Source organism: Hetaerina americana, unplaced genomic scaffold, assembly GCF_022747635.1.
Source record: "Hetaerina americana unplaced genomic scaffold, ioHetAmer1.1.p SCAF_16, whole genome shotgun sequence".
Classification (NCBI taxonomy): domain Eukaryota; kingdom Metazoa; phylum Arthropoda; class Insecta; order Odonata; family Calopterygidae; genus Hetaerina; species Hetaerina americana.
This window is the reverse complement of record NW_027286719.1, coordinates 11,012,101-11,025,409: the sequence shown is the minus strand read 5'-3', so window position 1 is coordinate 11,025,409 and position 13,309 is coordinate 11,012,101. Positions and strand designations below refer to the sequence as shown.

Here is a 13,309-nt window from a genome sequence, read left to right as displayed (position 1 = left end):
ATGTGTTAGTTCTCCTTATTTTGCCATCAACCCTTGTGATTTACCAGTGGTATTGATTCAGCGGTAATTCATTACAATGCAGGAGGAAAACCATCCATTTAAGTAGCTTGCCTTGCTTTTTCGAGATACCACATACAGAATCTACCATTCTTTCTTATGGAGTTAACTGCAGTTAAATCACATCCTAGGGCCAATAAAGATGAAATGTCAATTCACTGTTCTTAAAGAAATGTCTGGATGCTGCTTCCATGGTCAGTGGCTGGTATCACATGGCCTAAGAACATTGAGCTGGGTTCTTATCAGAGAAATATGTTTCTCCTCTACCTTCTGTTGATAGGGCTTACCTTATCTCTTCTCCTGAATCAGCAACTGATCCTTTCTTCCATAAAATAACGATAATGTGTCCCTTTGTCTCTACTTTCTATGGTAGAGGCAAAATAAATTTTAATGATTTATCTTCAGTAAATTAATTACATTGATTTTGTTTAATGGTGTAATTACACTAGAATAATGTGATTAGGGATAATTTTCAGAAAGCAACCACAGAACAGACCAATGTAGCTGCCAAGCAAGCTAACAGCAGCACAAATTAAAATCTGAGTTGTGATTGAATTTGAAATTTTAACATTTAATTAAAAGAGCCTTTATTCATAATGAGTTGCTTGAAAGAGGGTTGCAGCATAAGTATTCACCTGCTGAAATGAAGGGAGGTAACCTAGACTCAGCAGGCAGAGGGAGCCAGCCAAACTGGCACCCACCCATGGGGTGGGTGCCAGTTTGGTAAAAATATCACTCTTTAACTACTAAATTTATAGACAGTCTGATTAAAACCTTCAAAGTATTCTGTACCTAACATTTGTTTCACAATAAATAAAAGGATTTAACAGAATATAATTACTTGGTTATTAAATGTAGAGAGGTAGGCATTCTGAAAAACTGTCCACACAACTTTGACTTTTCTTGTTAAAATGCATCTAATTCCTTCCTCCAGGATATTTCTACATTTGTATCAAACTGGGATTTGTACTGTTCATCATTTGATAAGAAGCCTCTCCCTCAAGTAGGTAAGTTGATAGATGTGCTGATCTCAGGGTCTGCTTTTGTTCCAGCTACAAATCTGATCAGAGAATACATCTCTTGACAGTTACATCGGTAGTTAGAAAATTATCATAAATATTACCTCACTATACTCATAAAAATAAGATTTAGGGTAGAGCTTTGGAATTAGATTGAAGAAGGGACTATCTAGTCTCAGTTGTGCTCCAATAAAGATTTTTTATGATTGTTATTAAAAATACACAAGCCACTCCAAAAAAGTTATATAAATGAAGGTTAAACTTAGCAAGAAAATATCGCAGTGAATGATGTCAAAGAGTAAAATTATTCTAAACACTTACTCAGTGATTAATTAGATAATAGTGTTATTAATTAATTGGCCAAAATAGGTTTGTTAATAAACAACCGTAAGGCAAGTCAAAAGCGTTAACACATACTGAATTTCATGCTATCACAGTCATAGTTATGTGGTAGATGAAAGGGAATAACAATGATAATTGTTAAGCTCAACAGCATCTCTTTTCTTGTCCTTTGTTTCACTTGAATAGGTGATTGGGATTGTGCGGTGGCTAATGTACTGGCTTCCCACCCAAAGGACCCGGGTTGAAATCCCAGGGGCAGCAGATATTTTACAGTGGTATCCCTATTCCTACTTGAGATGCTTTGTGGAGGGCACTTTGAGCGAGTATGCCGTCCATCAGATAGGACAGTTAAACTGCGTACTCTTGGCGCCTTTCGTTAAGAGTAGGCTAATGCTGACCGCAGGTTTCTCCCTGCCCTTTCTATCCTGTCCTTTCCTGTCCATCCCTAATGGCGAAAATAACCTCAGCTGTCGACTGCCTCTCCTAAATACTACCACTACTTCACTTGAACATTATGTATCTATTTATTTACCTATCATTTCCTTTAAATTTACATTTCTGATACTCTATTTGTGAATGACTTAGGTAAAATCTCCATGCCTGTTTATTGATGAGTCAATCATGTATTATCAGCACTGAGCATTATGGCTTTATCTTAAGGCTATTCTCCAGCTGTTGCAAATTCGTAATCAAATTCAGAGTGTGCACAGTATCTAACCTTGTGGCACCTGTACCACATGCAGAATGCCATGCAAACAATTATGGGATTGTCTGTCAGCATTGCATATTTTTGTCAACATTTTACTGGAATACCTAAAGCCTTACTGTTCTAAAAAGAGCTAGTATCCCTTCAAAAGAAATATCTTGTCAGCAACAGACCAACGCCCAAGTACAACCGCTAGGAGTATATGCAGCATATTGACGCTGCAGGATGCATCATTCTCAAAATTTGGCAATCATTCTTAGGGATTAATTTTTCATCGCCTAAATAATTTTAAAATGATAATAATTAAATATCCATATTTACATTATATGTATAATCTCTACTGGTTCTCCAATTTTTATAGTCATTTTCTCAAGAAGTAATTACCTGCATATGTGGTGTGCCAAAAGGGAGTTCAAAGGCCTTTTATGGGAATGCTATTTTACACTCTGGAATGAAATTATAATTTTCAGTATTTTGAACTAATTGCATGTAAGATATTCATGTGCACACTCTAGAATCCAATAAGGCATCGGTGGCTATTAGATTCCCAAGGAGAGAACTGCTTGAGTTTGCAAAATCATATGCATTGTTTTAATATTTTATTCTTGGCTAGATGTGTGATTTCTTAGGACATGAATGAGCTTTTTGCAACTGTCAAAAAAAAGTTCAAGACTATGTAAGTGATGGTGGTCATATCATCATTTGTAGTGAATGTAAATAAGGAAGGAGTGATACATTATCAAGATTGAAGATGTAGAAGGCCATGGTATGTGTCAGTAGAATGGAATCCTGGGGTGGTAATGTAGTTTCTTTAAGCAGATAAATTATTGCAATAAAAGCAAACCAACTATACCCACCCCATATGGCACATTTAGCATATTGAAATGATCACTTTAAGATACAAATTCGGCCACTCCTTAGTTTGTAGCTAGTTCAGTAGTACATTCATTCTTTTTCTACTAATGTGAAAAATACCTCAATAGTCAAGGCTTTTAGATTAGGAGTGTGCTTTATTACTAATCAGATTAATCTGGCAATGATGCTTTTTGTTTGATGCCAAATAGCTGAACTTTTGTTTTGACTATTAAGAGTCATTAATAGAAAATATTCTAATTACCAATGTGGAATGATATTGTATTTCTTTATTCTAATTGTTGTTATTAATATTAATTTATACATTTTGAAAATGGTACAACCATATTAAATGTCGTCAATATAAATATTACGTAATATATAAACATAAGTTCTTAAATGTGATGAAGATTGTAACAAAAGAATTCATCAAATGAGTAAAGTGGGTGAGCAAATAACCAGGTATATACTCTATTCTTGAAACTCTGGATTCAGTCCAATTACAACTGAGTGGGCAGATAGTTATACAGATGTGTGTTCACATTATGAAATGTGTTGTAAGTTGATGACAATCATCAATGTGTAGTATTTAGATTCGCTTTACTTCTTGGGGTGTAATTATGGATGTGAGATCTTAATTGATAAGTTTTTATATAATAGTTTACAATATATACGTAGTTTATAAGTTTACATCTAATTACTCTGTGAATGAAATTTCCATTGTTAATATTTCCAGAGATTCCTTAATTGTTCCGTGCATTAATTAATTTCAGGAAAGAAATCAAAGTTTTGGAGTAAATTTGATAAAATTGTTGAACCAACTCCTCAAGAGCAAATCAACAAGATAGTTAAGCTTCATCGATTCAGACATGCCTGTATTATCACAGAAAGACTGTTATCTTCAAATAATTACTGTGAAAAGCAAGCTAAGTTTTTGCGGAATCTTGATGCAGGTATTAAATACCTAATTTTTTTCAAATTTCATGACATGAATATTGGTAATTTTTCATTTTTCAAATATCATTTCATTTTTAATAAACAGATTTTATTTCCTTTCCACCTGAAATCTGGTATATATTATTTATTTTTATTGATAGTTCTTAATACATTTATTTTTACACTTTATACAGGTTTACATGATAAAAGCAGTAACTTCCATTATGATATTGAAGAGCTTTGGGCATTCAGTTGTACGAGTACTGCCAATAGAGCAGTTACTTCCATGTCATGGAACCCATTAATAGAGGTGAGTTTCTCTAAGCTAGGATACCATTTTAAAGGGAGAAACATAACCTCTCACTCAAGAAAATTTAACCCATTCTTAATTTATGAACATCCTAACAGTATATTCAGCATCAAGGTTATTTTAATATGTAAGATTAGAACATACCAGTCAAGAAGTCCAAAGACATTAGAATTTAACACATCTTTGTATGGGGCCAATTCCTTCCACTATACTACCTTTTGTTTCCTGGAAAGACGCGGAACACAGGTGCTCACATGCATAATTTTTAAAATACTAGGGGTTTTTTGAGGCATCATGTGGTTCGGAATCCAAGAGAAGTGTCCAGTTAGCTGAATGCTCTTTGAGCTGGGTTATCACAGTGAGAGGCCTGCAAATTGCTCGACAGATGTAATTGAGACTCAGCCACTCCGACTATGCCTCCTCCCCACTTGTAGAATTCCACGGAGGGAAATAGGCACTGGGGGGAGCTGCTTTCAGCAAAAGGGAGACAAAGTGTGAGTCTCAGCACACACTTGAACCGCAGGTTAATCCGGACCATGGTGCAAGCATGGAAGAAATCCATCAGAATTCAACATAAAGTGCTCAAAGTGGCTGGAGTCACTGCACAAGGGAAAGGAAATTGAACTCTGGTGATTGGTTTTTAATGGTTACCTCTTTTCCCCCACTATATTTACATCATCATTTTTTGTTTTGCTCTCCAACTTATTTCCTCCATTCCACTCCACACCCAACTCTTTATCTATGCTCTTATGCCAAAGAAAAATTTTCATATTCCCATAATACTCTGTTCCACATTAAGTGTTTACTAATCTTATGTTTAAATTTTTACTTGTGTACCTGTATTAAATTCTACTACACTGTGCATGACCGAAACTTTCTTTACAGTTGGATTTGAAAAGATTAGATAATCTTTGTCAAAAAAATACCAACACCAGACACAAAAATGTATTAAAAAAAGGAATTTTTTTTATTATGTTTAGATTTAAGAATGCCATGAGTTTTTGGATTCTGCTTGTCTTCAGTATTGAAATTATGTAGCTGAAGGTTCACCTGATTATGCTGCCAAGCCATGAAGCTCCACCATATTCAAGTTGCTAAGATACACCTGAAATCCTAGAACTTATTACACGATTATGAGGAAACCCTCTTACTAAGTTGTTAATTACATTTTGCAACAAAGCCACTCAAAGTTGAATATTAATTCCTTTTTAAAATATCAACAAATTAAAATTCTTTAAAAGAGCAGCATTCAGCAATTTTGTTTTACACTTATACTGCAGTAAAAAGAAATGAATGACAAAAGTCTAGATATAATTTCAATGATGAGCATTACTGTCTTATGTCTTTTACAACCCTTTGATATTTCCCTCTAGACATTTTTTTGGCAACTTTACTATTGATTTTATATTTTTTAAAGATGTGCGCATTCTATTTTTAAATGGAGTAATACATTAGTATAACCCCACAAGTAAATATTTTCCTAGCCAAACATTCCTTCTATGTTAGTTTGTATGTCTCTGTTTTTATTTTAGGGAACCTTAGCCATTGGATATGGCACTATGGACTTTCATGATTTAAAAGGAGGATTGGTGTGTCTATGGTCTATATTAAATCCTTGTCAGCCCGAGCAGCTTTACAAGTTTGAACATTCAGTTAATGATGTTAAATTTTCAAAAGATCAGCCAGAGTTGCTTGCTGCTGCCTGCCATGATGGATCTATATGGATCATTCATGCAACTCTGAGCACAAAGATGTCCATCAAAAGTACTTGGTGAGTTAATTTCATGACAAAATTTTCAAGGAAAAATGAATAGCCTTCCAATGACATTTGAAACTTTTAATCTATTTTTCAATTCTTTCTTATGCCTTCTATTGAAAATAGTGTTTGCCATTTAGGGCCAGTGTGGTCCTTAGAGTGGGTGACATATGATGACTTAGTAACTGAAGAGGAAGTGCTTATTTCAGCTGGCAATGATGGTCGTATAAGTCACTGGAATATATATAATGAGTTTGCCTGCTCCCGTAAGTTCATAAAATGTATTTTTTTTAAGTGTTTAATTTTTGACCATATAAACTTAATTGGTGAAGAATAAATTTTCTGAAAGTTTTTATATACTCTTGCATAAAAAATCTCAAGTTTTAACTGAAAAAGAGCTTAATGTCTTGTGGGATGAAGATTATTCTGAATACTAAAAGGTTTCTATTTATTGGTGAATAAATGCCCATTTGTAGTAATTTAGATCAAATAATGGGCCACAAAATACGAGCATTATTGCATTTCCATTACATTCAATTCATTATTTGAAACATTTTCATTTAGCAGTCATATATTACATGTAAACTTTAATATTTAGGAAAATAATGCCATATTTCCTTTTGTAGATTTGCATGTAGCCCGTTAGACACTGAAATGTTTGAAATTTCACAAAAGTCTGACATTTGACAAAGTTGCAATATATTCTCTATAAAGATGGAATTTATGATTAGTTAGAGGTATGGCGGAGGTGTTTAAAATTGATAATGCAATTGACAGATAAGATAATGATTGCCACTCAATGAGGCATTAATCCAAGAATATAGAATAAGAAGTTAACTCTCAGAACTGATGACCCTCAAAATTTGAGGCAGCATTTGCTGTGGGCATAAGCGGACTTAGACAGTTGCCATTGAAAAAGTGGAGAATCAATACCAACCACACTCTATTAGGGGCATTGTTTGTTGTTCAGATCCTATCAATGAATCTCACACAGGCAGTAAGTTGAACTCCTTATTACACTTTCTGTGTTGTGTAAGCCATGAATGTTATGATTATTTTGCATTCCAATGAGCTCTCTAGAATTTATTTTGCATTTCTTAAAGGTTAAAGTCTTGTATTACATGAAATGTGCAGGTTTTAGATCATGCGATTAAAGAGAAGAGTGGTGTTCAAATATTAGTCTTGCATTTCCATGTAAGTAAGATGCAATTTGCTGGCAGTTTTAAATGAAAGGAGAACATCATGAAATTTTGGATGGTGAACCATAATGACAGTGTAAGGAAAGTGCTTCCTTCAAGGGATAAAATTGACTCCCTTAATTTTGCTTGGTTTACAAAAGTGGGAGTTAGTAAATTTCCAATCTCTTGCTCATTTTCAAAACAAAGGCACTGAATGTGCTGCAAAACTCCAAAAAAATAACTTAGAGGCCTCAAATGGATGTTTAGAAGTATTTAAAATATGGCATAACATTGTGCTCAAATATGTGTGGGGAGGCTGCTAATGTCCATCAAGGAGATATTAATGACTTGTCGGTAATCTCCTTTGTTTTCCACATGTGGTGTTAATTTCATTAGGGCAATTGGAGTTTTCTTTTGACTTTTAAATATTTTCAAGTATTCCTTTCAAATGGTAAATTACCTGAATTTGCTGATTAACTTGGGAAATTTCTTATTTTTTGGATCATCTGGTCTTGCTTTGTATCTGCTAAGGATGTTTAACATTGCGAAGGGTACACTATTTGATGAATTTGATAATAATCTTTCCAATTCTTCCAGTCATACTTCATGCGCGGTATGGACCACAAAAACAATCTCATCCATTTTCTCAAGATGGCACTGTAAAAGGAAATCACTATCTATCAGGATTGACATTAACTATTAACCCTAAGGATCATAGCAGCTACTATGTTGGCACAGCTCAAGGATTTCTTGTTAAGGTAAGTAGGTGTCTGAGTGGAGATTATTTAAGGATTGGTGATTCTTATGCATTTATGGCTTAAGAGTAGAAAACCTTGTTTGACACTTCGCAGGGAGTGATATGATTTGTCATGTGCTCTGAGGCTCACAACCACCAACTCTACCTTTTTTGAATTCAAAAACTACCCTCCTGATATTGTTGCATTGTATCAATTAACATTTGTAAGTCTAAATGGAACAAAGAGCATTTTTATTCCTTATTTTTCTGTATTTCTATGAAATGCCTTAGTAAAAGAATTGCTTCTACAACAAAACTGGTCATTTTTTCTACTATAGCCTCTAACCTCTTCAGCATTATTATTGTTAATATTTTACGATTGTGGGATATCAAACAGAGAGCATGATATTGCTCACATTCGTTGATCATTTCAATAGCAAGGGGATAACAAATATGCACTTCTTAAAGTTTGTTATGGAGTTTCATGTCAGGAAGACACCACATACTAGTTGGTAGAGTGCATTATTTTTCAACTTCTTCTCCTTCTTTTAGTTCTGCTGGAATGCAATCAATTCAAGATTTACCATTTTTCAGCATGATCACTGATAATTTATCAAATTTCTCTGTCTGTATCATATCTCCTTTGCAATCCTCTTCAAATTTATCACAATTTTCAAGAATATCTTCTTTGATATTCCTCCCTTCATATAGCTTTCCTTTCCATCATATTGAAATATTTTCTGGTCCATAAATGGTTGTGGTGGCCCAGGGCTAGAGCGTTGGACTACTGACCGGAGCGCCCGAGTTCAATTTCTGGGCAAGCTTCCCTAGGCACCCTCAGCTCAACCCAAGCTGTGTGATTTTTCGGGTATTAGATCTTCCTGGGAAACCATAACCTGCAGAGGGAAAGGAACTGGCCCCCCTACCCTGATGTGTGAATTTAACACGCTGTGGGGCTTAGTACTGGGTGAACTCTACCATCACCTACCAAACCGACCTTCGGGTTGATCACTGTGTTTATGGTTTTTATATGAACGTGCTATCTTCAGCCTGTACCATACTTTCATTCCCTGATTACCAATGGCTTTCACAATAGTGTATGTCACGCCAAACACCCAATGTACATTGGATGCAAGAATTTTATATTGTAAAAATCATCCATTTCACCTGTATATTTTGCAGAGTACTTAAGGCAATTAAGCTGCAAATATTTACATCTCCAATCACTGTGAATTTCTAAGGGCTTAAATGTAACAAGATTTTATGATAAATTACAGGATGTATATCACAAAGTAATCACAGTCATAAATGTTACACCACAATCCATGAGATTATAGCCAATGTTTAAAAACATGGGTGTCAGATTTTGGCGAAGTCAAATAAGGGCCATGACAAATACGATAATGGAATTACCTGCTAATGTTCATCAAATAGTTTATGCTTCTCTGTTTTTGTGAGGGTATTTTTTTACCTGTCACTTTACAATGGAGTTTTGCTGTTGAGTATTGGCTGATAGCTAAAGTGTTTGATATTTGTGAATTCAAAATAATATTCTGTCACACGAAATGCATTTAGGGATCTCTTGAAAGATCTTCAGGGACCCCAAAGTTGATGGACAACAGTCTTAGGAATTCTGAATTTTGTCAACCTTTCACCATGGGTGATTATAGTAACAGTATTATGCAATGGCAAGATAGAGTTTATCATCATGAGATACCCCCAGTGAATTCTCCACGTAATTTAAATGAGAGAAGTTGAATATGAGGGTTGTATTACAAAAGCTCTGATTGTTATAACAATGAGATGAAAAATTAGCTGTTTTTCTGAAATGTGGAAGTAATGGTATACCACCATTTTATCATGGTAATGAGAGCCGCAGTTAATCAGCTTTCTTCTCAACTTCATTTTACCAATAAAAGACAAATAAAGAGTATGAAGATGCAAAAGAGGTGAGGAGAAAAGAGTGATGAACTATGCCAAACTAGGATTGGTGGTCTCTGGCGCTGATTCTCTTTGCCTCTTGTAGCCAGGCATGACTTGACTAAGCCAGGCCCCTAATAAAGCAAGTCCAGAAGGACCAGTATTTCTTTTTGTTTTATGGCACCTCAATGAGTTAATTCAATAAAAACTTGAAATATAAAACAAATGATTTACACTCAGCAACATAGTTTTCCTCTAAAAAGATTTGTAATTGATTGTAAATGAAACCAATAAAATACATTCAAACTTCCAAGAGTTGTAATTTCATGAAATCTCTTTCATTCATAAAATTTTGATACCAGAGCTAAAATGTATGCATAAATAGTACCATTGTATTTTCAGTGTTCCATGGACTGCAACAGCAACTTTCAGAGTATATTTATGGCTCATCAAGGTCCAATATATTCTATTCAGTTTTCACCTTTTTGTCCAAGACTACTTCTTACCTGTGGTGGTGATTGGACCATGAGATTATGGATTGAAGATGTAACAGAACCTATATTAGTCATCCGGACTGCAATGGTAAACATATTTTGCCAATTTAAAATTCACCTGCTAATTTTTAATTGTAATGCAGAATCTGTTGAATAGTGAAAATTACCTTGAAAGTGCTGAAAATGAATGACAGAGATATGTCTCCAACAGGAAGCAGTTATGAGAGCAATCTGGTCACCAGTACATTCAACTATCATTGTAAGCATTAGTGGCAATGAGCTTGCTCTTTGGGACTTAACTCAAAAGATTCTTTATCCTATGAGTGTTGCATACATTAGCAAAGAAGCTGTTTATACCACAATTGAATTTACCCATGGAGGCAATGTAAGTGGGATTCTTGAAGTTCAAAATACCATTAATTTGCTAAGTCCTTACATCAGCGCTTGCGTAATTTGCCAAGTACTTGCCCTATATATGTATTTCAGTCAGGCAACAAGGAAAGTTTTTAAAGCTATCCGATTTCCTTTCAGCTTAGCTTTAATTAACAAAATGAATGAAGTCACTCCTTATTCACATATTTATATGAGACATAACTAACTTATTTTTACTGAAGTAAAAATAACCACGTATCTTTCCACTCAATTGTATTTGGTACAACTAGTTTTGATGCATTGGCATCATCCTCAGGTACAGAGTTACACATACAGGTCAGTTACATATACATGGTGGAGGTGAAGGTGGGAAAGGGGTGGCTGGAATTGGTTGAAGTTGGTGGGGGTGAATGAGAGAGGCAGGGGTGGTGAGCGGCAGAGAGTGGGGAGTGTAAGGTCAGAGGAGAATGGAGGTGGTCAGGAAGGTTCACGGTTGGGGGTCACAAGGCATTTTCTTAAATTAGAGAGAGGATTTCATCAGTTAGGAATATCTTTGAAAAACAATGTCATTAAGGCTATGCCCTTTTTCCACTCGTTTTCTTATCTCCAGCTCTTCCAATATGCCCATCTACTCCCTTTTTCGACAAGGTGTAGGAGGTCAGGGGTGAAGTCACTTTGGTGTCCCTCCTCCTGCAGATGACTCACAAAGTGGGAGTGGGATGCTTTCCTGTGAAGGAAACTTCTCCTGTGTCCTCCGCTCTTGTTCAGAAGAATCTCCCGGTCTGCCCGATGTATGTGGCATCACAATCACTGTTTGCATGCTCCTTTTTTTCAAATTTATCAGTCCTGTCTCTTATTCTATTAAAAAAGCATCTAAGATTGTTTCTGTTATAGTAAGCAACCCTAAATTGGTCTTTTGGATAGACCTTCCCTATTTTTGGGATACATCTCCGTAAGACAGTAATTTGCACCACTTTTTCATTGCTGGTTCAGATACATGGATGACATACAGGTATTTGTTGTGTGGATGGGCATGGATAGACAGCCAGACAATTTTCTTAAAACGTTAAATGTGCAATCTAACAGTATTCAATTCACATGTGAGATGGAGGGGAAACTCAACTTTTTGGATTTTACGTTATCAAAGTATAAAAAAGGTTTTCAATTTTCCATAATCTGCAAAGATAATGCCACAGATCACTCATACCGTTTAACTCCCACCATCACTTTTGGCAAAAAATGTCCACATTTCATTTTATGTCGAATCGGCTTCTCAATATACCACTCTCTAAGGACAAGTTAGAAAGAAAACTTAATACCATTAGGTGGACTGCAACAAAAAATGGATGAAACAGAAGTTGCATAGACTTAATGCTGGCAAAAAAGATAAGGAATAAAACAGTTTCACCCCTTTACCATTCCCCTTAAGTGAAGAATGCATCCCAAAAAAAGTGGCACAAATTGCCGTTCTATGAAGATGTATCCCTTGAAATAGCAATTTCAGCCAATTCCAGCCACCCCTGTTCCCCTTTTCTCCTCCACCATATATATATATATATATATAACTGACCTGTATGTGTAACTCTGTACCCAAGGATGATGTCAGTGCGTTAAAATTAGTTGTACCAAATAAAATTGAGTGGATAGATCCTTGTTATTTTTATTTCAGTGATAATGGATTCCCACAAAGTTAAGCCTGAAAATATAACTTCTGATACGTTTTTCAAAATTTAAAATTAACATTGATTAACTGCCTGAAGCTTTCAAAATAATAATTTTCATTTAACTGTAGATTTGTTGTATCATGTGAATATAAGAATATCCAGAAAAAATATTATTGGAGTACAAATAAATACTTTTAACAGTTGAAAAATATAAATAAGGATGTATGATTTTATCATGAAGCAATTGTTGGTGTTATTATTCCCAAATCTCAGATTCATTGTGCATATAGGGCACATTTCATTAACTATATCACTTTTGGTGAATTAATTTTTGAATAATAGTTGATAGAAAGCAATGCGTATGATTCTCTTAGAAATAAACTAAAATTATTCCAATTTAACTCTTGTAGAATGTCATTGCTGGAGATAATGATGGTAATATTCACGTGTACAACTTGCAAGAAATGCCATTCATACCATACCATCAGGTAAGCTCAATGGACTCTAGACTCAAAGGAGAGGTTTGTAAGCTCCAATGGTTATAAATGCTAATTTGCATGCCAATCGCTATTTATGATTAACAGTAGCATAAGTATGGTGGGAAAGGGAAATTGTCTCTCTAACCTCATTTGTCTTTTTCCATGTTATTATTATTACTTTTTATTTGCCCAGAGATCACAATACAAAAATACCAGGTGGGTGGTGTATGTACATGATATGAGGCACGTCAAAAAGGAGCAAAGACACAGGCTCAATTAAGATACATAAAAGAAATGATGCTCATAGTTACATAAATGTTTGGTACAAACCCATGAACATTGGCTGTAACATGCACATACAATATCAAATTCAGAAAAATCATTGATCATTAACATGAATCAGACCATGACCATTGCTAGAAACTAAAAGTATGAACTTACTGGTTGGGAATATTGTTGAGATATTCATCAACCGAGTAAAACCTATT

At 34.9% G+C, this 13,309-nt stretch overlaps 1 protein-coding gene across 1 annotated transcript; it reads left to right on the top strand.

Moving 5' to 3' along the window:
- Positions 1 to 229: 229 nt before the first annotated feature.
- Positions 230 to 11,092, top strand: LOC139687074 (dynein axonemal intermediate chain 4-like). Its single transcript, XM_071584179.1, has 9 exons — positions 230 to 251; positions 3,750 to 3,929; positions 4,107 to 4,222; positions 5,755 to 5,993; positions 6,105 to 6,244; positions 7,754 to 7,914; positions 10,215 to 10,394; positions 10,518 to 10,691; positions 11,015 to 11,092. The coding sequence occupies exons 1-9, from the start codon at positions 230 to 232 to the stop codon at positions 11,090 to 11,092; spliced, it is 1,290 nt and encodes a 429-aa protein (XP_071440280.1).
- Positions 11,093 to 13,309: the final 2,217 nt, after the last annotated feature.

Coding starts and splice junctions, on each gene's coding strand:
- LOC139687074 (XM_071584179.1), top strand. CDS start 230: ATGTCTGGATGCTGCTTCCATG. Junction 6,245..7,753: donor TAATGAGTTTGCCTGCTCCC/GTAAGTTCATAA, acceptor CAATTCTTCCAG/TCATACTTCATGCGCGGTAT. Junction 7,915..10,214: donor CTCAAGGATTTCTTGTTAAG/GTAAGTAGGTGT, acceptor TTGTATTTTCAG/TGTTCCATGGACTGCAACAG.